We start from the raw sequence: 26,721 nt of genomic DNA on the forward strand, positions 1-26,721 counted from the left end.
TATAGCAGAATTGTGCAATTACACAACACTCTTATAATGCCATTGCAAAAACATACTAGAATTTCCCTATTAGGAAAAAATGCTGTGATAATGATTGAAAACCATGAAAGAGGCCATGGAGAATGCGGACATTGTGTAAAGAACCCACAAACTATCACGAGTGAGGAAGTGCACATGCATAATAAAAGCCTGGTGTAGAAAAGCTCCAGGTCTTGTTGCATTAGTTACAAAACAACCAAGAATTCTGCATTTGTTGTAACAACACATTTGATAGATAAACCATAAAGTTCTACTTGCAATAGGAAATGGAAAAGTCTTGCTTGTCAGGAAATCGCAATTTCCTCCTTTGATGATGAAACTCCATGTTAAGCAAATGTCTTCTCCTTTTTGTTCTTTCACATTTTGCAAAGAATTTGGATTAAGCAGTTGGCCTTTTCCATGCCTGTCTACAAAAGATGCATGATGTTCCGCAGTAATACAGAGCTGAAAATTCTCTTTCTTCTAGCTGGTACGTTTTCACTTCTTTTTTACCCTGTATTACATGTGAGATCTTTCTGGATATTCCCAAAAGAGGAGAGAGAGAGAGAGAGATTTAAATGGTGGGAATTTAATCAGGGTTTTTTGTATGATGCTGATGGTAGGAAACATGTTGTCAAGATTGCTGTTACATTGAGATTTTAACCTTTGGAGCAGACAGAGTAAACGGAAGGGTTTTTCTTAATCATGGGGGTCTTCTTGATCCCAAGAAGATCCACTGTTAGAAAAGAAGGGCTAAAGCTGAAGAAAATATATTTGGAGATCAGTCATTTGAACTATTGAATGGAGGGGTTATATTGGATTGGAAGGGAAAGGGGGGGTGATGGTCTGAATAACAACTTCACATGTAATGAGGATAGAGATCACAAGACAATAAATCAGGCTGGAATTTGGGATAGTCTTCACAGGAAACAACTTCAGCTGATCAATATACTTATCAATGGAACCTTCTCAAACTGGGGAGAGGCAACGAGTGGGGTACCGCAGGTCTCAGTCCTGGGCCCAGTGCTCTTCAACATTTTTATTAATGATTTGGACGAGGAGGTGCAGGGAACGCTGATCAAATTTGCAGATGACGCAAAATTGGGTGGGATAGCTAATACCCTGGGAGACAGAAACAAACTTCAAAGTGATCTTGATAGGCTGGAGTGCTGGGCTGGAAACAACAGGATGAAATTTAACAGGGATAAATGCCAAGTTCTACATTTAGGGAATAGAAACCAAAGGCACAGTTACAAGATCATAGAATCATAGAATCATAGAATAGCAGAGTTGGAAGGGGCCTACAAGGCCATCGAGTCCAACCCCCTGCTCAATGCAGGAATCCACCCTAAAGCATCCCTGACAGATGGTTGTCCAGCTGCCTCTTGAATGGAGGATACTTGGCTCAGCAATACTACAAAGAGAAGGATCTTGGAATTGTTGTAGATCGCAAGCTGAATATGAGCCAACAGTGCAATATGGCTGCAAGAAAGGCAAATGCTATTTTGGGCTGCATTAATAGAAGTATAGCTTCCAAATGACGTGAGGTACTGGTTCCTCTCTATTCAGCTCTGGTTAGGCTTTATCTAGAGTATTGCGTCCAGTTCTGGGCTCCACAATTCAAGAAGGACGCAGACAAGCTGGAGCGTGTTCAGAGGAGGGCAACCAGGATGATCAGGGGTCTGGAAACAAAGCCCTATGAAGAGAGACTGAAAGAACTGGGCATGTTTAGCCTGGAGAAGAGAAGATTGAGGGGAGACAGGATAGCACTCTTCAAATACTTAAAGGGTTGTCACACAGAGGAGGGCCAGGATCTCTTCTCGATCCTCCCAGAGTGCAGGACACGGAATAACAGGCTCACGTTAAAAGAAGCCAGATTCCAGCTGGACATCAGGAAAAACTTCATGACTGTTAGAGCAGTGCGACAATGGAATCAGTTACCTAGGGAGGTTGTGGGCTCTCCCACATTAGAGGCCTTCAAGAGGCAGCTGGACAAGCATCTGTCGGGGATGCTTTAGGGTGGATTCCTGCATTGAGCAGGGGGTTGGACTCGATGGCCTTGTAGGCCCCTTCCAACTCTGCTATTCTATGATTCTATGATACTATGCTCCTGCTGTTGTGGTGGCTATACTATGCTAGGGCATGTGTCGTGACAAATCGCGGGTTAATTAACCCAGGATTTTCAGCCATTAAGTTCAAACCAGGCCCATTCCATTGCTCAGTTCAAAAGGGTAGAAATTTAGCGGTGCAACTCCTAGCACCGCTAATCAAAAGGCACTGTGCAGCTATTCCATCTTCACTCCTTAACAGAATTTTTGTGGCAAGGAAAAAAAAAATAGAAGATGCCATGGGAAAATACAAGAGGGTTACTGGTAGGAGATGAAGTTGTGTGACACCCTCTCCACCCACTTTAAAATTCTGTGCTTCAGGCAGGTCGATTGCACAATAAAAGCCTTGTCTGGAAGTACCCTGAGTGAGGTGTACTAAAGGAAAGAAGGAAGTGGAAGACAAAAGCATTCACAACTTGTACCCAGAATTGATTGTGGGTATTTCCAGACCCCTCCATTTGGAAGACGGAAAGCATGATTTATTGATTTATTTGTTGCATTTTTATACCGCCCAATAGCCAAAGCTCTCTGGGCGGTTCACAAAAATTAAAACCATTCAAAGTATAAAACGACAGTATAAAACCATAATATAAAATACAATATAAAAGCTCAACCAGATAAAAACAGCAGCAATGAAAAATTACAAATTTAAAACACCAAGTTAAAATGTATTCGTAGATTGTTAAAATGTTGGGAAAATAAAAAGGTCTTCACCTGGCGTCTAAAAGCATATAATGTAGGTGCCAAGCAAACCTCCTTAGGGAGCTCATTCCGCAGCCGGGGTGCCACAGCAGAGAAGGCCCTGCTCCTGGTAGCCACCTGCCTCACTTCCTTTGGCAGGGGCTCGCGGAGAAGGACCCCTGAGGATGACCTTAGGGTCCAGGCAGGTACATATGCTGCAGCTATTTCATCTTTTCTTCCTTAACAGTTTTTCCATGGTAGGAAAAAAAGATGGAACAAGCAGTAGGAAAGCACACGAGGCGTACAAGTGGTTGATGACATCTGGACTCCCTCCATGTTAAAATTCTGTGAGTGAGGCAGGGAGATTGCACCTTAAAAGCCTCATACAGGAGCACCCCACCCCAATAGTGATAAAATTGAACTGATTCTGGTGCCAACAGTTGGAATGCTACCAATTACCTATTTTTCATAATTTTTTTAACTTTATACTTTATTTTTCATTTTTTGGTAATAAATGACATGCCCCTTCACGTTTTACGATGATTAATTGAAGTGTAAAATATTCATGCAATGTTTTTAAAAAGTTTTAGTGGAAATACTGATTTAAAATATTACAACACTCTGCCTTTCTGGTCTTTCCATTTTGTGCCATTGGATCACAATGTTTCCTCCATTAATTTCTTTCTTTCTTTCTTTTTAACCATTTCCCAAAGTTGTTGAAATAATTGTGCAATAGCACTGACATTTAGAAAGCGCTTTGGCACAAATATTGAAAACGTTTGTTTATTTTTAAAAAAGCAACCTAAAAGGTTAAAAGGATGTGCCTAGAGACCCGGTTTGCATATCACAGTAGGGATTCCTACTTGCATCCAAGCTGGGCACTCATCATTTCCACTTTTAATTTTTTGATGTGTAAACCCGGAACACTGAGTTGTTTATGGGTTAAAACAACACAGAGTTAACCCAGCATTTGCCCATTGGTTGTTCCTGTGTTGTTAATTAAAAGCAGAAACAAAGAGAATGTGACTCACACGCTCTGCTTGTTTCCACAATTCCTGGGTTAATCCAGAAACTGCCACCACAAACTGTGAACGTGGTCACTGAAAAAGTGCTATTTCGCCAAAGTGTGAAAAGTGAGTTATTCCACATGTAGCTTACAGCCGAAGAAGAGTGTTTCATAAGGGCTAAGAGCAGCCTGTTTCGAAGCATCCTTAGAATAACAGCTGAGTATGCATCAACCTTGGCTAACACGTGGTTTCTTTGACATTTTCCCCTGTAGCATTTATAGCTGATTAAGAACATGCTGTGGTTTGAACAGCTTGGAAAAGCAACTAGAGTTGATTTAAAAGGGTGGGGAGAAGTTTTAAAGTGCCATAAAACCATAGAATGGTAGAGTTGGAAGGGGCCAACAAGGCCATTGAGTCCAACCCCCTGCTCAATGCAGGAATCCACCCTAAAGCATCCCAGACAGATGGTTGTCCAGCTGCCTCTTGAAGGCCTCTAGTGTGGGAGAGCCCACAACCTCCCTAGGTCATTGGTTTCATTGCCGTACTGCTCTAACAGTCAGGATGTTTTTCCTGATGTCCAGCTGGAATCTGGCTTCCTGTAACTTGAGCCCGTTATTCTGTGTCCTGCACTCTGGGAGGATCGAGAAGAGACCCTGGCCCTCCTCTGTGTGACAACCTTTTAAGTAATTGAAGAGTGCTCTCATGTCTCCCCTCAATCTTCTCTTCTCCAGGCTAAACATGCCCAGTTCTTTCAGTCTCTCTTCATAGGGCTTTGTTTCCAGACCCCTGATCATCCTGGTTGCCCTCCTCTGAACACGCTCCAGCTTGTCTGCATCCTTCTTGAATTGTGGAGCCCAGAACTGGACGCAATACTCTAGATGAAGCCTAATCAGGGCCGAATAGAGAGGAACCAGTACCTCACACGATTTGGAAGCTATACTTCTATTAATGCAGGCCAAAATAGCATTTGCCTTTCTTGCAGCCATATCGCACTGTTGGCTCATATTCAGCTTGTGATCTACAACAATTCCAAGATCCTGCTTGTTTGTAGTATTGCTGAGCCAAGTATCCCCCATCTTGTAACTGTGCATTTGGTTTCTATTTCCTAGATGTTGTAGAACTTGGCATTTATCCCTATTAAATTTCCTTCTGTTGTTTTCAGCCCAGCACTCCAGCCTATCCAGATCACTTTGAAGTTTCTTTCTGTCTTCCAGGGTATTAGCTATCGCACCCAATTTTGTGTTATCTGCAAATTTGATCAGCATTTCCTGCACCTCCTTGTCCGAATCATTAAAAAAAATGTTGAAAAGCATCAGTACTACATTAGACTTTCTTGAAACACTGGCAATTTGTTTCTCAAAAGTTTCTTCCTCCTCTTCCCCTTGATTGGGTGGTCGGTAGTAGACTCCGATTATCATGTTCTTTTTATTCCTTGCCCCATTTATTTTAATCCAGATGCTCTCGATGGGGCTCCCAGTCTCATCCACCTGTATTTCTGTGCAGAGATAGCTATTTTTAACATACAGTGCAACTCCACCTCCCTTTCTATTTCTTCTGTTCTTTTTGAACAAGTTATATCCTTCAATTGCTATATTCCAGTCATGGGAGTCATCCCACCAAGTTTCAGTTCTACTTATCAAGTCATATTTGCCTTCATGTAATAAGAGTTCAAGTTCATTCTGTTTGTTTCCCATACTCTAGTCATTAGTATATAGACATCAAAGATCATGTACTTTATAGTCTGGCTTTGTTCCTTAATTATTGTGGACACTATTTGGGGGCACTATTGGAGCTGTTCTCTGTATTGTGGTGCATGGGCCTTCATCCATTGTTGCCTTGAAGTTTACATCTCCCACCCCCGTAAGATTCAGTTTAAAGCCCTCCTGATCAAATTCTTCATGTTGTGGCCAAACAGATTCTTTCCAGCCCTTGTGAGGTGCAACCCATCTGTTGCCAGCAATCCATCTTCCAAGTGGCGTAGCCCGTGGTCCCAGAATCCAAAACTCTCATGTCGGCACCACCTTCGTAGCCAATCGTTCACCCGGAGTATTTTTCTTTCCCTTTCTAATCCTCTTCCAAGAACTGGGAGGATGTATGAGAAAACTACCTGGGCCACAAAGTTCTTCAGTTTCCTTCCCAGAGCTTCAAAGTCTGACATTATTTCTTCGTAGCTCCGCTTGGCGGCATCATTTGTTCCCACATGGATGAGAAGAAAAGGGTATGTGTCTGTGGGCTTTATGAGCTTTGGCAACCCTTCAGTCACATCTCTAATCTGTGCTCCAGGGAGACAGCATACCTGGCGAGTCCATGGGTCTTCACGACATACTTGGGTTTCAATTAGGGCTGTGCTTCACTTCACTTCGGTTCATAGAAGCGATAGCGGAGCGGTCTGATTCGCCTCTGACAAAGGAGGAGACAGATCAGGTCGGGGGAGCTGCAGATTGAGGCGAAGTGGTTCACCTCGATCTGGAGCTCCGGACGCAGGTTAGTGGGGGGGAGGGGGACTCACCTGGCGCTGCCGCATTCCGTGCGGTGACGGCGATGGAGCCAGGTAAGGAGGCAGGGAGGCTTACCTGTGTCCGTGGTGGGCTTCAATTGAGGCCCCGGCTTCAAGCCAGAAGAGGCCGCAGCCTCCTCTTCCAGCTTGAAGCTGGGGCCTCAATGGAAGCTCGCGACAGACACAGGTAAGGGGGCGGGGGTAGTTTGGCTTACCTGGCTCCGCCGCCGCCGCCCATGTGGCGACAGCAGCAGAACCAAGTAAGGCAGCAGGGGGGAGGGGGGCTTACCTGCCTCTGTCGCAGTCCGTCGCAGGCTTCAACTGGGGGTCAGGCTTCAAAGTGGAAGCAGGCTGCTTTGAGGCCTGGCCCTCAGTTGAAGCCCACGACGGAACCAGGTAAGGGGGTGGGAGGGAGTTTTGCTTATCGGCCCCCATTTTGTCCCCCCTTCCCCACTTACCTGCCTCCGCCATCCGCCACAGAGGCAAGTAAGTAGGGAAGGGGGGGCAAAATCTTGATCTGCCCCTCTGGATCTCGCTCCGTGGAGCAGAACAGAGGACAAGCGGATCGACCCAAAGCAGTTTGGGCCCGATCCGGAAGTTTTGGATCAGGCCAAGAAGTGGTTCGGAGGGGTCCGTGCACAGTCTTAGTTTCAATCCCACGCAGCAGGGAGTCTCCCACAATTACTACTTTTCTCTTCTTGTTGTTCGACCGACCTTCTGCCTCTTGTTCACTGTTGCCTGGTGTCTTCTGTAATTCTTCCTCTGCAGACTGTCCTCCAGTAGCTGAAAGCGGTTGCATAACTCTAATGGTTCCACCAGTGCAGAATGCCTTCTAGTTCTTCTGCTCCTAACTGTCACTCTTTTCCAGGGAGTTTCCTCTTCATTGGCTTTCCTCCCCTCAGCATACTCCACTTCTGCTTCAGCTGGCTGTTGCTCTTCAATCTCGTGTGCTTCTTGTTGCTGCTGCAGTTTATTTTATTTATTTATTTATTTATTACATTTTTATACCGCCCAATAGCTGAAGCTCTCTTGGTGGTTCACAAAAATTAAAACCACGAAAAGCATAATAAAACAACCAGCAGTCTAAAAATACAAATACAAAATACAATATAAAAAGCACAACCAGGATAAAACCACACAGCAGAAATGGATATAGATTAAAATACAGAATTAACAGCAAAGTTTATATTTAAGTTAAATTAGGTGTTACAATACTGAGAAAATAAAAAGGTCTTCACCTGGCGTCTAAAGGCATATAACATAGGTGCCAAGTGAAACTCCTTAGGGAGCTCATTCCACAGCCGGGGTGCCACAGCAGAGAAGGCCCTGCTCCTCCTGGTAGCCACCTGCCTCACTTCCTTTGGCAGGGGCTCATGGAGAAGGACCCCTGAGGGTGACCTTAGGGTCCAGGCAGGTACATACAGAAGGAGGCTTCCTTCAGATAGCCCGGCCTTAAGCCGTTTAGGGCTTTAAATGTTAATTCCAGCACTTTGAATCGGGCCCGGACCTGGACCGGCAGCCAATGAAGCTGGAAAAGGACTGGCGTGATGTGGTCTTGTCGGCCAGTCCCTGTTAGTAACCGTGCTGCCCTGTTTTGTACCAGCTGAAATTTCCGGACCCTTTTCAAAGGCAGCCCCATGTATAATGCATTGCAGTAATCCAAACAAGAGGTTATCAGAGCATGGATAACTGTAGCTAGGCTACAGTTCCACCGTTCTCTCTAAGAACTCCTCGACTTCTCTTATTCCTTGGAGGGTGGACACTCGCCGCTCAAGTCCTCTCACTTTTTCTTCCAATATTGCAAACAGCTTGCACTTGTTGCAGGTGTACGCCATGTCAATCTCAAGCAGGAACACGTACATTGCACCCACTTTGCAGGTCACCACCGCTAGAGACTCCTTTCCGTTCATATTGTCTATTTCTGTTTTGGTTTTTTCCTTTCTGATTATAGTGGAATTTCCTGTGCTTTCTCCTGTCTTCTCTGAAGGTGCTCAACTATATGAGTATGTCTTAAGAGAAGAAAAAGATTTTTTTTTGGTTTTTGTTGTTGTTGTTTTTGTTTGGGTTTTTTGTTAGAGACCTCACCCTTGACCTCCCCTGCTGAACTCCCTTGTCAAACTCCTGTTTGCTCACCCTGTTAGCTCGCTTTCTGGGAGCTGGCTTCCTTTTCTAGCTTCTAGGTCAGCTGGGCCAGCTGCTCTTCTCTGCTTCTGCTCTGCTTGGAGTCAGGAAGCAGAATGCGCTCACTGGGAGGCTGACAACAATCAGCAATCAGGCCACACCCTTTTCAGGCCCCTCGGCTCAGCAGCCGCTCTCAGGACTCACTTCTCAGGAGCACACTGTGCGCTCCCAGTCTGTTTGAATTGGCAGCCTCCTAGATTTCCTTGATGCCTCTCTTTTCCTCCTTGCCTTGGTCTCCTCTTCCCCTACACTCCCTCTGTCAAACTCCTGTTTGTACATTCTGATTGCTTGCTCTCTGAGAGCTTGCTTCCTTTTCTAGCTTCTAGTTCAGCTGGGCCAGCTGCTCTTCTCTGCTTCTGCTCTGCTTGGAGTCAGGAAGCAGAATGAGCTCACTGGGCAGCTGACAACAATCGGCAATCAGGCCACACCCCTTTCAGGCCCCTTGCCTCGCAGCCGCTCTCAGGGCTCACCTCTCAGTGAATATCTGTAGCTAATCGTGCTGTAGAAAATATTAGCTGTAGAAAAGATTAGCAATAGATACCTTATTTTAAAGCATTTTAAACCCAGTGGTGTTATGAAGCTCCATCTCTTCACTATGTGCATTGCATTGTTTCAGGCTCTTTGGTGGTTTCCAGCCTATTTCCCGCTCCACTTATTTACCAGTTTGATGAAGGAGAATCCATCCAGATATCATGTTGGGCGCCCAGGGCCTACACGGATGCCTGGTTTGATTTGTTCAAAGGGGACCAATCTCAGCCAGCGCAGACTCTCCCTGCTGCAGAGACACACCATCATGTTACCTTTCTTCTGGAGAATGGCACTACCAGTGACGGTGGCCAATACAGGTGCCAATATCGCCTGTTGAACGGGAGCCAATGGCAGCGCTCTGAACTCAGCTACATCCTGGAGATTACAATGACAAGTAAGTCTTTTTGAGCTCGTTTTGGCGGGATGGGAATGGGTTGCAGTGGCTCTGTTTGGATGCGATGACTCTCATCCTAACATGTGTGTAGACTATGGATGGCACGAACGGGAGAGGCATGCGTTCACTCGCAACGGAAGCCAGGCGTGGCCAACTGGCAACTTTATCCCTAAATCAGCTTTATCTTCTCCCTTGTGGCATCACCAAGTTTTAATGAAGGAACAACAAAATGTTTCAACACAGTTTCACTTGTAAAAAAAAAGGGGGGCTTCTTGATTGTGGCACCCTATTTAGGGAATGCTCTCCCAGGGAAGCTCACCTGATGCCGACTTTATTGCCTTTTTTTGGCACGAGGCAAAGACCCGTGTAGTTTATGCCCAGAAAAGGACGGCAAATGAACGGGCAACAGGAGGGCACCAGCAAAGAGGAGGTGGTTGAGGGAGGGAGTAAGCCCGTTGACTGAGGGCGTCTTCTTGCCTGAGGGCTCACCACAACCTGGAACAAGCATTGGCTAAACCTATGCTTTTTTGCATACCCTACTCTGATTCCCGTCCACCTCATCCCCACACAACACATTTATTTATTTATTTATTTATTTATTACATTTATTACATTTATATACTGCCCCATAGCCAAAGCTCTCTGAGCGGTTTTACAAAAGTTGAAAACAAATATACAAAAATTTAAAAGCATAAACATACGTCTTCTTTTTCTGCTATCTTTTTTTTACTCTTCTTAATAAGAAGGGGGACTTGGAGGGAATCTACACGTCGTACTGAAGGCGCCTGCGTGCGCCTCCAGTGCGCCGTCAAAACGATGGTGTAGACGGCAAAAGAAGAGGCGGAGGAAGAGACGGAGGAGGAGGAGGCTGGGGAACCGGCCACGTCCTTACCGCCGCCTCCTGCTGCCGGGGTAAGAGCCACCCAGGTCGGAGAGCTCGGCGGAAGCCGAGCTCTCCAACCCGGGTGGCTCTTACCCCGGCAGCAGGAGGCCGGCGGGGAGGCGGCGGAGGCGGCAAGGACGCGGCCGGTTCCCCAGCCTCCTCCTCCTCCATCTCTTCTTTCTCCGTCTACACCATCGTTTTGACGGTGCACTGGAGGCGCACGCAGGCGCCTTCAGTACGACGTGTAGATTCGCTCTAGAGTTAAACAGAAACCTGTAGAACATTAATGGAAAAAATCGTAGGTGGCTGTTCCTTTGCTCAAGCCATATGGGGAACAAACACACACACACACACACACACACACATTTTCATTCCAAATTGTGCTGCTTTTACCAGCGCTCAAGCTACACACTGTGAGCGCTGCATTAAGCATAACCCTTACCCCAGCTCTATAGCCATTGCTGTTGCTACTGCCACCATCAGTAAATAGCGTGGTTGTGGAACTGTCAGGATACCTATTAGATTTTTTGTAGGAAGAAAAATGATGGCGGACACAATGGGAAAATATGAAAGAGATACAACTGGAAGGCAATGTGAAATGCCATGAACGAGGCAGGGCAATTGCATGATTAGAAGCCTTGTCTGGAAGCACCCTGAGACACTCACATAAGATTCTTTTTCACCACACCACGCCCTGGCAGCGCACACACAGTTCTGTAGTATTTTAAGGGTGTATTTACAGGGCGACTCCTTCCCCAATGTACCACATGAGTGTGCAAGTACCTTTTTGAAAAGGAGATCAACAGAATGGTTGCTCCTCTGGGTTGGCGTCTTTACCATCAGCCAGTCCCTGAGTCCATCTGAAATTCCTTTTGTCCCTTCCCTTGGGAGAGAAGAGCCCGGAACGTGGACTGGACCGCTCTGAGGCCAGGGTCCAGAAGAAACTTTCTCCTCACCAACATGTTGTTGTTTATTCATTCCGACTCTTCGTGACTTCATGGACCAGCCCACGCCAGAGCTTTCTGTCGGCCGTCGCCACCCCCAGCTCCCCCAAGGTCAAGTCTGTCACCTCCAGAATATCCTCCCTCCATCTTGCCCTTGGTCGGCCCCTCTTCCTTTCGCCTTCCACTTTCCCTAGCATCAGCCTCTTCTCCAGGGTCTCCTGTCTTCTCATTATGTGGCCAAAGTACTTCAGTTTTGCCTTTAATACCCTTCCCTCAAGTGAGCAGTCTGGCTTTATTTCCTGGAGTATGGACTGGTTGGATCTTCTTGCAGTCCAAGGCACTCTCAGAATCTCTTATTATATTATCTACTTTTGTGTGGATTTTAATTTTGAGCCATGTTGAGGTTCAAACTGGGCTGAAAAATGTATATAAATATAATAAACCAAACTAACTCACTCCAAATTGAATATATCTTTTACCAACTGAGCAAACTGTTAAATTTTTGTTTTTCTTGAAGTACCTACCGGGCATCTCTCCCAGTGTTTAAAATGTCCTAACAAGCTTTTCCCTGGTTGTGTTTTAACAGTTGCAATGCTATCAATTACTTTTTTCATCATTTTTTTTTACTTTATAATATATTTTTAATTTTTGGGAAACAAATGGCATGTTCCTTTATTTATTTATTTATTATTTATTAATTTATTACATTTATATACTACCTCATAGCTGAAGCTCTCTGGGCAGTTTAGAAAAGTTAAAAAATGAACATTAAAAACAGATATACAAAATTTAAAACCACTATATCCATTTAAAACAAATATTCTCGGATCAGTTAAAAACTCATCATATGCTGTTAAATGCCTGGGAGAAGAGAAAAGTCTTGACCTGCCGCCAAAAAGATAACAATATTGGTGCCAGGCGAGCCTCTTTGGGGAGATCATTCCATAATTGGGGGGCCACCACCGATAAGGCCCTCTCCCCTCTTGCCATCCTCTGAGCTTCCATTGGAGTAGGCACCCAGAGGAGGACCTTAGATGTTCCTTCACACTTTATGATGATTAGTTGACGAAGCATATCAGTCATTAGGCATGAATTATTATATATGAAAGCAAGATTAGATTTCCAGCACAAAAGTTTAGCAAAACAACGAAAACTAATACCAAATATAAATTAAATAAAACTATTCAAGGCAACTAAATATAAACACTAATTATAAAAGAACTATAAATAAGTGACTTCATTATCCAAAGGTATAAAAAGGGAAGATTTATTCAGACAGATCCCACTTGGGGATGTTTGGGATTCTTTGGGATTCTACAGATCTGCTTGGCTCTTGCTGGGGGCGGGGGAATGATCTTTAGCAAACCCACTTTTTATTTTACGTTTGTACATTCTTCTCAAAAAGAAAAAGCTGCCCATTCATTTCTCTTTTTGTTTCAGCGCCCAGCTTGATCCCCTCGCCTCCTCCAACAAGTCTTCCAACAAGCTCTGGCTCAAACGGTGAGCAACATATTCTTCAAATACTTAAAAGGTTGTCATACAGAGGAGGGCCAAGATCTCTTCTCAATCCTCCCAGAGTGCAGAACACGGAATAACGGTAGGGTGACCAACTGTCAGGATTTCCCCGGATTTGTCCTGGTTTTTGTTCTTTCCATGGTGTCAGGGGGGATTTTCTATAATTTTCAATAATGTCCTGGAATGACACACCTTCCTCTTTAAGGCTGCCATTAGCATGGCAGGAGGGAGTGACATGCTTTCTTGAGGCACGTCATTCCCCCACCCCGAGCTCCAATTGAGGTCTTAAAGGGGAAAGTGGGTCATTCGTGGACATTATAGAAAAGGCCCCAATTGGAGTGGATGGTGGTGGTGCAGAATGAAATCCTTTCCCCTCCTCCACTCCAATCGGGTTCTTTAAGGTGGCGGGGGAATAACGTACTTTCTGCAGGACTCAGAAAGCTGCTTCCCAACACGCACACTAGGTGTCCTCTTTTTTGGTTTCCCAAATATGGTCACCCTAAATAACGGGCTCAAGTTAAAGGAGGCCAGATTCCAGCTGGACATCAGGAAAAACTTCCTGACTGTTAGAGCAGTACGACAATGGAACCAGTTACCTAGGGAGGTTGTGGGCTCTCCCACACTCGAGGCCTTCAAGAGGCAGCTGGACAACCATCTGTCGGGGATGCTTTAGGGTGGATTCCTGCATTGAGCAGGGGGTTGGACGCGATGGCCTTGTTGGTCCCTTCCAACTCTGCTATTCTATGATTCTATTTATTTATTGGATTTTTATTTATAGCATAGGGCCTAAACTCAGAAAAGAACATAACCAGCAAGTGTTTGGGAAGCAGCGTTGAGAGCAGTCACTGCAGAAAGATGGAGAAAAGGAGCAAGAAAGATCCGGTGGAAAGCCTTAACACTTGGGGGCACTTTGCTGAGTCTGTGTGGGGCAGGATTCGGGAGTGTAGCCAGTGTCAAACAGAGGACAGCCCTCTATTTGAAGGGATGTCCAGTCCAAGTCCAGTTTAAAAATAAAGGACCATACGAAGGGAGAGCAACAGGGGGCCTTGAGCTGCCCATCAACACTTCGCACCTGGACCACAGGCTGACCAAGTCATCTGGTCAGTCTTCCCCACTAGGGTGAGAGATATTGTATCGCTATTTAAATATACAGTTTCTATATTTGAATCTAAATTTGAATAGCTCCAGCTATTGGGCGGTATAGAAATGTAATTAATAAATAAATAAATTATAAATAAATTAGTGTGAGCAAATATTACGCAAATCGGCGTTTCCTCCTTTTGGTGAAGTGTAAGTGGCTGCCATCAGAGGGGAGAGAAGAGAGAGGCTGCATTCGGACAACGCAATAGTCAATGGTGGGTTAATAGTAACTCCACGGTTGATTATCGAGGGGGTACTCCGTACATAACATGATTGTAATCAGTTGTGGTGTGGATTAAGGCCAGCGTTGAGTTGACTATTAGTCAACAGTGTGCTTGATGGACACAGATCCCCCCTCTCTCCCCCCCTCAGTCCTCCCGCTGGTATCCCATCAGCCATTGTGAGTTCTGCCAACTGGACTAGGGCAGCAGCTGCCACCTTGGTCCCTCTTGCCTGGAGACTCTGTAGCTGCCGAAAATAACCAACTGTGTGCGACGAAATAGTCAACGGTGCCCGACAAACGACACCATAACTAACAGTTGTTAAAATAAACAACTCTGCCCAGCCTTGGTTATTTGTGTTGGTTATTTCAGCCAAATAACCAGCCATGCTGTGAAAAAGTCCCAACAGACAACACAATGACCAACCACTGACTGCTTAACCCATTGTTGTTTTTTGTGTTGTTCAAACTGAGTAAGAATGTTCTCCCACCGCCGTTTCTCTGATTCTACCCAGGAAAAGAAAGGGTAGCTGTCTTGCCTTAAATGCAGCTGACCTCCTGCTTCCATTTGCAGGTCCAGCCTGGGTTCTCCCCACAGCCCTGAGCGTGACTGGAGTACTGCTTCTGGTGATGATCCTGGTGGTGGCCGTGATAGCAATTGGGCGTTGTACGTTGAAGGCGGAAACAATTATTTTTCTATCCTCTCTCTATTTACCAGTGTAGATAATGTCTAGGATGGAGTCTTCTAGGACCTTCTTCCTGACACTGTTTCACTGGCTGCATTTGCATAACACCACAACCCATCGTGGGTGTGTAGTTTGTGCGCTTGATAGACATTTGGGGTTGCCATATCGGTTGTTTCCTCCCACTTATTCTATTTATTTATTTTTGCATTTATATCCTGCCCTTTTTCCTGCAAGGAACCCAAGACGGCACACATAATCCTCTTCCTCCTCTCCATTCTATCCTCACCACAATAACCCTGTGAGGTAGGTTGGGTTGAGAGTCTGTGACTGGCCCAAAGTCACCCAATGGGCTTCCGTGGCCGAGTAGGGACTAGAGCCCGGATCTCCCAACTCCCAGTCTGACACTCTAGCCACTACATCACACTTCCCCCTCAGTCATCCATATGGCTCCACCCAATATCCTTGGGGACTTGGTGGCAGAATTCATCTTGTGTCTGCAACTCTGTTCATGAACCAGGGGTCAGGAATTCCCCACCCCCCCTGCATTTTCCCGGCCCTGGACAATGTACGTTCACATTTTCCTAGCCCCACTTTTTAAAATTGCATTTTCAGAGTTGCACAAGTACAAAACTTGGAGTGTCAGAAATATACAGGCTTGCCTTGCCTGGACTCTTGTATATTTGATCTGCCAAACATTCAAGGCAATAGGCAAGCCTAGACTGTATAGAAGCTGGTGTGACGGCCTTTGACCATTGACAGGTGGGGAAACAGGATGGAGATCGCCCTCTTAGCAGGGTTATGCCCAAGGTTCAAAGAGTTCCCTGAACCTTGGGAGTGTCTTGAAAATAAAAACACCACTTGCCCAAGTCCCCAGCAACTCTTTTTCATGGAGAAGTGCATGCCCCCCACTTTTTCGTCCCCAGATGCAGTAACCACTTCCAGTTTGATAGCTGTCAAACTAGAGGCAGTTACTGCATTTGGGAGCGAAAACTGGGGTGGGCCGCACTTTTCTATGAAAAGCAGTTGATGCAGCTTGGAGTGGGGAAGAGGAATGGATGGGCACTGCAGCTCGGGTACCGGGCGTGCCAGTGCCTTGCTCCAGTTCTAAAACAAAGCAAGTTTTTAACTGCGATGCTTCACAGCTCTAGGGAAGTGTGGGGGTGAACCACCACCGCTCCTGTCCCAGTGCATTTTTCACATTTCTTTTAAGGTAAAAACGTACCTTTGGTCATGCCTACTCAGGAGTAAGAACATAAGAGTTAAATGGGACCTCTCTCCCTCCCCCTTCATGGTTGAGCGGAGAACCACCCCGTCCTCCTCTTTTGTCAGCAAGACCTGCTCTTAGACACTCACGCCCCCAACAGAATGCAAGGACAGCAATACATGAAATGTAAGCCGGAAGACTGTTAAGTTGACGAATCTCTCCCGGCAAGCCATTCCACAAACTCGGAGCGGCAGAAGAAAAGGTCCTCTGGGTAATAGTTGTCAGCCTTGTTTTTGTTGGCTGGAGTAAATTCTTCCCAGAGGACCTGAGTGTGTGGGGCGGATTGTACGGGAGAAGGCGATCCCGCAGGTAGCCTGGACCCAAACCTTGCAGGGCTTTAAAGGTGATAACCAACACTTCATACTTTGCCCAGAAACTAATCAGCAGCCAGTGAAGAGATTTTAAAACTCGTGTAATGTGGTCACCCCTATCTGCACCGGTGACCAGCCTGGCTGCCATATTTTGAACTACCGTATTTCTTCAATTGTAAGATGCCATCGATTGTAAGACGCACACTAATTTCAGTACCACCAACAGAAAAAAAAAAACCTAAGACATACCTGCGATTCTAAGACGCACCCCATTTTTAGAGATGTTTATATGGGGAAAAAAGTGCGCCTTAGAATCGAAGAAATAGGGTAGTTGAAGTTTCCGGACTAGGCAGGAAGGTAGCCCTATGTAGAGCGCATTGCAGAAGTTGAGCCTCGAAGTTACCAGCGCGTACGCTACCGTCTTGAGGTCTTCCGACTCTAGGAAGGGGCGCAGCTGGCGTATCAGCTGAAGCTGATAGTAGGCACTCCTGGCCGTCGCATCTATCTGGGCTGTCATTTGGAGCGACGGATCCAGAAGCACCCCCAAGCTGAAAACGCAGAGGGAGTGTAACCCCATCCAGAACTGGGCGACACACCTCCAAACCTAGGTCAGAGCCCTTGACAGGAAGCACCTCCATCTTGTCTGGATTCAGCTTCAGTTTGCTTTTCCTCAACCAGCCCATTACCGCCTCTAAGCATTCATTCAGAGGAGACACACTATCCTTAGCTGACGCTGTTGTCAAAGGCATAGAGAAATATATTTGGGTGTCATCAGCATACTGATAGCACCCCGCCATTGGTGGTGCTATATAAATCAATAAATATTAAGGTGCCTTTTTTAATGGTGTGCCGCTTTTAATGATGCACTGGTTTTAAAGTTTGAATTAGTTTTATGTATTTTATGTTGTTTTTCATTGTGTTGTACCCCGCCTCGATCCAGAGGAAGAGGCGGGTAACAAATAAATATTATTATTATTATTATTATTATTATTATTATTATTATACATGGGAGGGAGTAGAGCATTTATTTCACATGGAGGGGGAAAAAAGCAGACTTTCCCCACTCCAAAATGAAACGAAAAATGGAGGGAAAGAGGCGAAATGAGTGCAGAACAGGGATGACGTCATGTGAGTACTGGGCTGCAAAACTGCATACCAGGCATGGTGAGTGTGTGATAAATCGCTGGTGTGATGGAGCTCTATAATACACCAAGGTCAAAAATAGGTATTCTGTAATTGCTGTTGATTTGGAAGGCTGGGGGACATACGGCAGAAGTAGGGCATAGGGCAGCAAGCTGGAATGACAGTGAAACAGAGGCAGAATCAGAGCAGCTGCATGTTGGAGCAGTGCCCTTAAAGAGTGAGGCGTGTCCAGGGCTCACAGATCGTTGCTTACCTGCTCTGTCCTTGCTATTTGCATCCCTTAACTCGACATGCCAAACCTTGGGCCTCAGTGTACCTGATAAAGTTATGAACGCTTTTCCCTTTCTGACAAACCCTTCTTTCTTTCTTTTTTTTAACCAGTTAAAGAAAGAAGAAAGAAGAAAAGGTGAGAGAACCTCATCCTCACATATGCATTTCCCAAAAATGGTGGTCAACGTGAAATATTCCCAGTGTCCTCCAAGGCTGGGGTTAACCAGACAACTGTTGGGTTGGAGCAGAAAATATTTATTTATTTATTTATTTATTTATTACATTTATATACCGCCCAATAGCCGAAGCTCTCTGGGCGGTTCACAAAAATTAAAACCATCATAAAACAACCAACAAGTTAAAAATACAAATACAAAATACAATATAAAAAGCACAACCAGGATAAAACCACGCAGCACAATTGATATAAGGTTAAAATACAGAGTTAAAACAGTATAATTTAAATTTGAGTTAAAATTAAGTGTTAAAATACTGAGTGAATAAAAAGGTCTTCAGCTGGCGACGAAAGGAGTACAGTGTAGGCGCCAGGCGGACCTCTCTGGGGAGCTCATTCCACAACCGGGGTGCCACAGCAGAGAAAGCCCTCCTCCTAGTAGCCACCTGCCTCACTTCCTTTGGCAGGGGCTCACGGAGAAGGAATAGTTGTGTGGGGGCGGAGGGCAGGTGGGTAGGGAATAGCTTTTCCCCTTCTGGCTGCTTCTGCTGAAAGGCTTGCTGTGAAAAGCGTTTCCCCCAGCAAAAGGATGCTGAGGAATGGCTATAAGTGAAGCGCTCTTGCTGATGGCAGCAGCCACACTCCATGGCCGGATCTACACTACTGCTTTAAAGTGCTTTATAACAGTTTTATAGCACTTTAAAGCAGTAGTGTAGATCCGGCCCATAAAGGACAGGGTTGTTTAGTCGATTTTTCTATAAAACCCTGCCAGAATACGAACCTTGCCCTGGTACGTGAAAGGGCAAGCCAACCCCCCTCACCTGTACCACTTCAGCAAGGGGCTCATGTGGACAGTAACCCTGACAGCTTTCTTTGTAACAGATGACAGTTATTGTAGGATTGCAACATATTCTCCTTGTTTGCTTAGGGAGCTGGAATCCTGCTGGACAGAAACAAGCTACCCCACAACAGGTAAATTAATTTTGGTTCTGGAGATTGTCCTCACTCAAAACCTGTGCCTCTTACTGGTCAGAGCAGGCTCTGCGGTGTACAGACAGCAATGCATCTGCCTTGTTGGAAAAAGAGATGGCTGCTAGTCTCTCCCTTCCTAAGAGGGAAGCTGGCCTCAAAGGAAAGTGTGTGAGGGAGGTGGGGAGAATACCCCCCACTTTCTCTTTTGGGTGTGATAATTGGCTGCCCAGAGCCAGCAGGGCCACTGGCAGTCCTGTCTCTGGGATGTTTCCAGCTCGGAGGTCAGAAGCTCAGCCTTGTATCCATGTGTTAGAGGTTTCCCAGCAGGGCCCAAGAAGCTAGCTGGAAAGGAGACAGCAGGCTGAGACCATTGCTTTAGGCAGAAGACTCCTGAGACGTGGACCACAGGCTGCAGGCAGAAGGGAAGATATTACCAGTGCTGCCTGACCGTTTATAAAGGCTGCATCTGTTTAGATGTTGGTGTAACTCAGTAACTTTATTCACACTGTTTATTCCACAGAGACATCTTTTGATAACAGCTTGTTCACTGTTTCGGTGGTAAGTTATCACACCATGTTTCAGGGATAGGGTTCCTGTTGCTTTAGTCAGTGATAGAGGAAGGCCCACGGGCTGTTATAAAGAGGCCGCTCCCATGGCTGGGAATCAGCTAAGACATGCACAGAGGGGCTGTATAGCAGGGCTATCTTGCCCTACCCAATGCAAGCGAGAGAAGTTTCCGTGTGATTTGACTATAGGTGGAGCCCCTCCTCATGCTTCATGCCCCTGTCTCTTTTGTCTCATTTATTTCTCTCCATCTTTACCTTTTTATCCCACAAGAAAGCAGACCAAGAAGCTGTAGGGAACCAAGGTGCCTGCAACTCCTCAGCCAGGGGCAAAAGACTTACATCCAGCATCTCCCTGGAAAAGCCAGACTTCTGTACCTTCAGAGCTCCAGAATGACCTCCTGCGTCTCTTCCATCAGCGACCATCACGTCATTCCTCTCGTAACATCAACAGAAACAAAGTTCATTGGGTTTCTCCAACTAAAGGCTCTTTGGTCCTTCATCTCTCTTGGTCCTCCCCAGCACCACCAACCACATACTCTGAGGACAACAAGATGCTCCTGCTAGTTTCATAAATTTCTAGAATATTTCCCCAACCCTAGGTTGGGAGGAGAAGGAAAGCTGACGAATACAGCTCCGAGAGTAATTCAAGCATGCAGTACTGGAAGGAAGTAGGAGGTGGATAGAAAATGGCTGTCTGAACCTTCATAAATAATGCCATTGTCTATACAATTGTATATCCATGGAGAGACAAGGAACATTTTTGTCGTTTATGCTGGAAGCATAGCAGGACTGAAATCATAGCAGCATTGAAATGACACATCCGTTTACACTTTCTTTGAGTCTCTCCAATCAAGTATTTTGCTCTATCTTCACAAACAGTGGGAAGATCAGGATATATTTCTGGATCAAACACAGTGAGGAATTCTCTGGAACCTTAAAGACTAATCATCATAAGCTCTAAAGCCCACTTCGCCCGGATGCCTTCTTATCCTCCATTGACAGGTATACACGGGTAGAGAGGGAAAAGTGGCTAAACAGTGAGGCCAAAGGCCGTGAAATGCCAAACTGCAGCACAAAAAGTTTCCAAAGGCGCGAAATTACTGGCCTGGAATTTATCAGCAAGTTCAGTTCTATTAAATCAGACACAAGAGTTAAATTAACACAGTTTAGCTATAACTGCTGGTGTGGATGGATCACTCTTGTATCTTGCATACATTTTGCTCTGTGTAATGTGGTAGATCTGCTTGTTACTTTCTGCATTACATTGTCTTTTGCTCCCATTGCTGCTGTTCCTATATTTCCTAGATCAACTTAGAATGTCTCATGAGGGTTTTTTTTTTTAGGGGAAAATACATTTGTTGATTGATACTACAATTAGCACAGGAGATGTTAGCCTCGATGAGGAAGAATCTGTGCAGGCCAGGCTGCAGCATCCAAGGAACTCACATCCTTTTGCCTCAACCTCTACTTCCTGCTCCCAGCAGTTCCTTCCCAAGAAGAGACTGAAATTGCAGCCACACCTGTACTGCCGTGGCTAGACAGACACGCAAGCTGGTTTACCAGGCACGCTCTTCCTATGGTCCAGCTAAGGGGGCTACTGCTGAGTCTCTGCTAGCACAGTATTCTTTCTTCACCTGGTAACAATATAGTGCTGTTATCATCGTGTGTACGGTGCTCAAGCATAATTTCTCTGGGCCCAGTACAGGGGGGAATCCGCACGTCGTACCGAGATTGCTTCTAAGCGACCCCAGTGCGGCGTGAAAGCGATCGTGTAACTGGCCTTTGGAAGAGCCGATGAAGAGACGTCCTTCCCGCCGCTGCCACCGCCACCCACAGACCTCCTCGCCGGCTGGGACGGAGAGCTCGGGGGAAGAAGGTGGGGTGGAGAGCTTCTTCCGCTCTCAACCCTGCCTTCTTCAGCCGAGCTCTCCTCGCCGCTTGGCAAGGAGGTCTGTCGGTGGCGGCGGCTGTGGCAAAGACGTCTCTTCGTCGGCTCTTCCAAAGGCAAGTTACACGCTCGCTTTCACGCCGCACTGGGGTCGCTTAGAAGCGGTCTCCGTACGACGTGCGGATTCCCCCCAGGTATATAAGGCCTTCTCCCCCACACCCACATCCCTTTTCTGTTTTGAACAATTGGGTGATTTATTAGTCTCCTTTAGTTTATTTTAGTTCCCTTTGCTTAAGTGCCTTACATATTGGCCTGCATAATTTTTTATTTATAGCCAGAGTTGGCAGTATGACCTATATTACTTATTCATTATGCATGTGTAGAACATTGACCTGGTTTGTAATGACAACCCATGATTTAAGCAAACTGGAGAGCGAGCGAGAGAGCACTGCCTCCCATGCGTCCACAACATCTGCTTTTACTCAACAACCTACAACCCTATGCTAACCCATAGTTTGGTGTTGGGTTAACCATTGTGTTGTTTAGCCCTCAAACAACCATTGGTCTGGGTTCACAGGTCACAGTCAACAACCTACGAATGAGCCAATCATAGGCTGTTGATTAAAAGCCGAAGTGACTGCAGGCCCACTCTCTCCCACTCATCTCCAACAGTCCATGGACTGTATAGAATCATAGAATCATAGAATAGCAGAGTTGGAAGGGGCTTACAAGGCCATTGAGTCCAACCCCCTGCTCAATGCAGGAATCCACCCTAAAGCATCCCCGACAGATGCTTGTCCAGCTGCCTCTTGAAGGCCTCTAGTGTGGGAGAGCCCACAACCTCCCTAGGGAACTGGTTCCATTGTCGCACTGCTCTAACAGTCAGGACGTTTTTCCTGATGTCCAGCTGGAATCTGGCTTCCTTTAACTTGAGCCCGTTATTCCGTGTCCTGCACTCTGGGAGGATCGAGAAGAGATCCTGGCCCTCCTCTGTGTGACAACCTTTTAAGTATTTGAAGAGTGCTCTCATGTCTCCCCTCAATCTTCTCTTCTCCAGGCTAAACATGCCCAGTTCTTTCAGTCTCTCTTCATAGGGCTTTGTTTCCAGACCCCTGATCATCCTGGTTGCCCTCTTCTGAACACGCTCCAGCTTGTCTGCGTCCTTCTTGAATTGTGGAGCCCAGAACTGGACGCAATACTCTAGATGAGGCCTAACCAGGGCCGAATAGAGAGAAACCAGTACCTCACGTGATTTGGAAGCTATACTTCTATTAATGCAGCCCAAAATAGCATTGGCCTTTCTTGCAGCCATATCGCACTGTTGGCTCATATTCAGCTTGCGATCTACAACAATTCCAAGATCCTTCTCGTTTGTAGTGTTGCTGAGCCAAGTATCCCCCATCTTGTAACTGTGCCTTTGGTTTCTATTTCCCAAATGTAGAACTTGGCATTTATCCCTATTAAATTTCATCCTGTTGTTTTCAGCCCAGCACTCCAGCCTATCAAGATCACTGTGAAGTTTGTTTCTGTCTTCCAGGGTATTAGCTATCCCACCCAATTTTGTGTCATCTGCAAATTTGATCAGCGTTCCCTGCACCTCCTCGTCCAAATCATTCATAAAAATGTTGAGGAGCACTGGGCCCAGGACTGAGCCCTGCTGTACCCCACTCGTTGCCTCTCCCCAGTTTGTAACAACGCATAGGCTGTTGTTACATGGGAACAGCACCATTATTCCCTCTTTCCCGGATCTCACGACAGTTCTTATATGCGATTTGGAGACCAATAATTTATTTGCATATTCTGGTGACTGTAAGTCCTACCAGCAGCAGACTCCTTCCCAGTGTCCCTGGACTCACAAAGTCCTTGATTATTATGGTGGTTGCCCGTCCCTCCTGTTGCCATTCCTGTTGGCTTCACCCCGCACACAGAAGATAGCTGCAAGAGCTAACGAACTCTGGGACTTGTTGTGCTTGAGAGAGTATGCCTCTCAAAGAGAGGCACACATCTCACCATCTCTAAAGCTACAAGAGTTGCACAAGGACATACTTTCTCTTTCTCTTATAGAGAAGGCCTTGGTTGGCTCCAGCAACATCTCAAAATGGATGCTTCCAGACAGGGGGCTCCTAGTGCTACCATCTGGAAGACCTTGAGCTCCATCCGACGAGCATTTTACTGCACGCTTGTTACTGGGCTCTCACGAATTGCTCACATGACATCGTCTGCCTCTTGCGCGTCTTCCACTCCTTCTGGCCTTCCTTGCACTGCAACCCCCCCAGAAAAAGTCCGCTTGCTGCTCTCTCCTGCCGGACTGAATGGGCCTCGTTACTTCCTGTTTTCAGGGAGCGACATCGGAGCCACGACAGAGAAGTGACGGAAGCCGCGCGTTTCTGCCTAGATGTGATGGGGCTCCTTATGCTCCTCCGGGTAGACACTCCTCCTCACTCCTCCGGGTGAGTAGATACTCCTCCGGGTGCCTACTCCGAGAGAGGCTCGGAGTGTGGCAACAAGGGATAGGGCCTTTTTGGTGGTGGCCCCCAGACTGTGGAATGATCTCCCTGACGAGGCTCGCCTGGCACCAACGCTGCTATCTTTCCGGCGCCAGGTTAAGACTTTCCTCTTTGCCCAGGCATATGGCGGCACATCCTAATTACCCACATGTTTAGTTTTTAATTGGTTTTTAATGCTCTATGTGTGTATGTACTGTGTTTTAGAGTTTTAAATTTTGTATTCTTGTTTTTATCTCAATTTTAGAATTTCTGTAAACCGCCCAGAGAGCCCTGGCTATGGGAGCGGTATATAAGTATAATAAATAAATAAATAATAATATTATGCAGCTGTTCTGCCTTTTCTTTCTTAATATTTTCTGCAGGAAGAGAAAAGACAGAAGAGGTGAGAAAACACAGGAGGTTTAGGAGTAGAACATAACAATATCTGGACCCCCAGTAAACTTCTGTGAATGAGGCAGGGTGACAGCGTCATAAAAGCCTCGTCTGGAAGCATCCAAGATCTGGATGCCTCCTAGAGATATAGTAAAATGTTTTCATAAAGATCTTCAAGCATGACCTACAATTCAGCATCAAATTTTCCTTCCTAGCAATGTTCTTGCAGCCTGTGCTGGGAGTCCTAGGTGACCTCTTAGCCCAAGTACAGTGCTTGGGCCTCACACATACTTTATGAATACCTGGCACTCACTAGAGTATTAGTATTTTCCTTTTTTCCTCTGTTCTGTGGGTGAGACTCTATCAGGCACATCTTCTATTTGAGAAGTAAAATTTATTAGTGTGTGGAGCATAGGGTGACCATATTTGGGAAACCAAAAAAGAGGACACCTAGTGTATGTGTGGGGGGAAGCAGCTTTCTGAGTCCTGCAGAAAGTACGTTATTCCCCCGCCACCTTAAAGAACCCGATTGGAGTGGAGGAGGGGAAAGGATTTCATTCTGTACCACCACCATCCACTCCAATTGGGGCCTTTTCTATAATGTCCACGAATGACCCACTTTCCCCTTTAAGACCTCAATTGGAGCTCGGGGTGGGGGAATGATGTGCCTCAAGAAAGCATGTCATTCCCTCCTGCCATGCTAATGGCAGCCTTAAAGGGGAAGGTGTGTCATTCCAGGACATTATTGAAAATTATAGAAAATCCCCCCTGACACCATGGAAAGAACAAAAACCAGGACAAATCCGGGGAAATCCTGACAGTTGGTCACCCTAGTGGAGCAGACCTTTTTCTTATCTATGGAGTAGCCTACCTGGAGACATTCCTGCTCACCGTCTCCATATACATTAAGATCATTCTGTTTACAAAAATGTTTAGTTCCTTCTCACTCTTGCTGCTTTTATCAGGAGATTATCAGTTTTATTTGTTGTTCAAGTGCTGCTGTTTTCTAGATAATTTTTTAATTATTATTTTTTCAATGGTCTGATTTTACAAGACTCCTTTTCTTTGTACATAGCCAGAAGCCAACAGTGGACAATTAAACAGGAGGGGGAAAAGCACAGTTCACTTACAAATAAGTGGCAAGAGATGCTAAATCACTCTCCTTACCCAACTATAGAGGTATAAGTCTACAAGAGGGAAACTGGTGGTGGTGAGTTATGGCAAATGGGCACTTAGCAATGAGCACAATGGAGAATCGAGCACAAGCAGCAATCCCTCATTATTCAAGAACAGTGTCCCATAGATATGACAACAGGACAATGATCTAACACCTGTGTTCTCAAATCTCCCACAAATATGCCCCAGGACTTTGGACACGAATCCCCAACAGCGGGGATGGAGCAAAATGGAAGATAATTGTTGCTCCTCTCATTCACAGCAAGTATAAACCTATCATTCTACAAGGAGAAATTCCAGCTTTTGCCATTTACGATGGGACTTACTTCTGAGTAGACATGTGCAGGATTGCACTGTTAATTCCTCATATAATGAATTATGCAAACAATGTACCAGACCTCGTTGTTTACACACATTTGCTCTATCTAGCACAGAGTGACAAGATTATTTGGGAATGTCATAATCTGTTGAGTGCTGAATTACAGGATCCTGGACTGAAGAACTCCACAAAAATTGGCCTGGAAGGACCATGGAGATTTAGCTCTTTCCTAGTCCGTAGGCTGTGGTGTGCCAGCATCTAGTGATGAAGCCTGGTGTTTGTCATGTTTCTCAGAAAACTCCTGCTTTCGATGGGAGGCAAATGACGAGGCCTGCTAGGTAATCCACAAAACTTTTATTAAGCAACAAACATCTCTTCTACCTGAAAAGAAGCTAATCTCTTGGAAACTTCCCCCTAGGCAAAACTATGCAAAGTAAGCAAGACAATTGTCCGATCAAGGAGAAAAGGAAGCCTCTTCCCAAATGCCCGTAACTTCAGAGAGCCTGGTGTGGAGGCAGGTTCTGGCACAATCCTGGTCGGACCGACTTTCTCACACCTTCCTTCCGCTCCGTGTGTTTTAGCTTCCGGGACGCTCTCCTCCAGAAGAAGGCTCACTTCCCACTGAGTGTGTAGGATTTGGCCTTGAGGAGATAAGCTCTGGAGAGGGCTGACTCCCAGCTGGTGAGTCGCCCGTGAGAGCTACCTCCCCCACTGGTACAGGCTGGCTGGTGTCTGGCGCCTCCTCCTCTAGGTCTGAATCTGATTCTGAAACACCTTCTCCCCAAACAAGGGCGGTAGGGTTAGACATGACAGTGTTTGTGCCTCAGCTTTGAATCCAATGGCTAAAGAGTGCCATTCTTTTGGAGTGCTTCTTGGATTTAAATTCTGTTTGTTTGCCTTGGTAGGAGGTGAGCGTGGTCTAGTGATGTCACCAGGACACCTGAAGCTGAGTGGTG

General features: G+C 45.9%; 1 protein-coding gene across 1 annotated transcript; it reads left to right on the top strand.

The window, feature by feature from the left end:
* Nucleotides 1-462: 462 nt before the first annotated feature.
* On the top strand, nt 463-26,721 carry C3H19orf38 (chromosome 3 C19orf38 homolog). The gene is made up of 8 exons (XM_063123623.1): nt 463-508; nt 9,109-9,414; nt 12,682-12,741; nt 14,691-14,783; nt 17,902-17,926; nt 18,894-18,937; nt 19,458-19,495; nt 26,671-26,721. Exons 1-8 carry the CDS (start codon nt 463-465, stop codon nt 26,686-26,688), a joined length of 630 nt encoding a protein of 209 aa, XP_062979693.1. The 3' UTR covers nt 26,689-26,721.

This window comes from Elgaria multicarinata, chromosome 3 (genome assembly GCF_023053635.1).
Source record: "Elgaria multicarinata webbii isolate HBS135686 ecotype San Diego chromosome 3, rElgMul1.1.pri, whole genome shotgun sequence".
NCBI lineage: Eukaryota > Metazoa > Chordata > Lepidosauria > Squamata > Anguidae > Elgaria > Elgaria multicarinata.

Excerpts from the sequence above, each read along its gene's own strand:
- C3H19orf38 (XM_063123623.1), top strand. The coding sequence starts at position 463 with ATGTTCCGCAGTAATACAGAGCTGAAAATTCTCTTTCTTCTAGCTG. Across the intron at positions 12,742-14,690 it reads AACAAGCTCTGGCTCAAACG|GTCCAGCCTGGGTTCTCCCC; the intron begins GTGAGCAACATA and ends TTCCATTTGCAG. Across the intron at positions 17,927-18,893 it reads GAAAGAAGAAAGAAGAAAAG|GGAGCTGGAATCCTGCTGGA; the intron begins GTGAGAGAACCT and ends TTGTTTGCTTAG.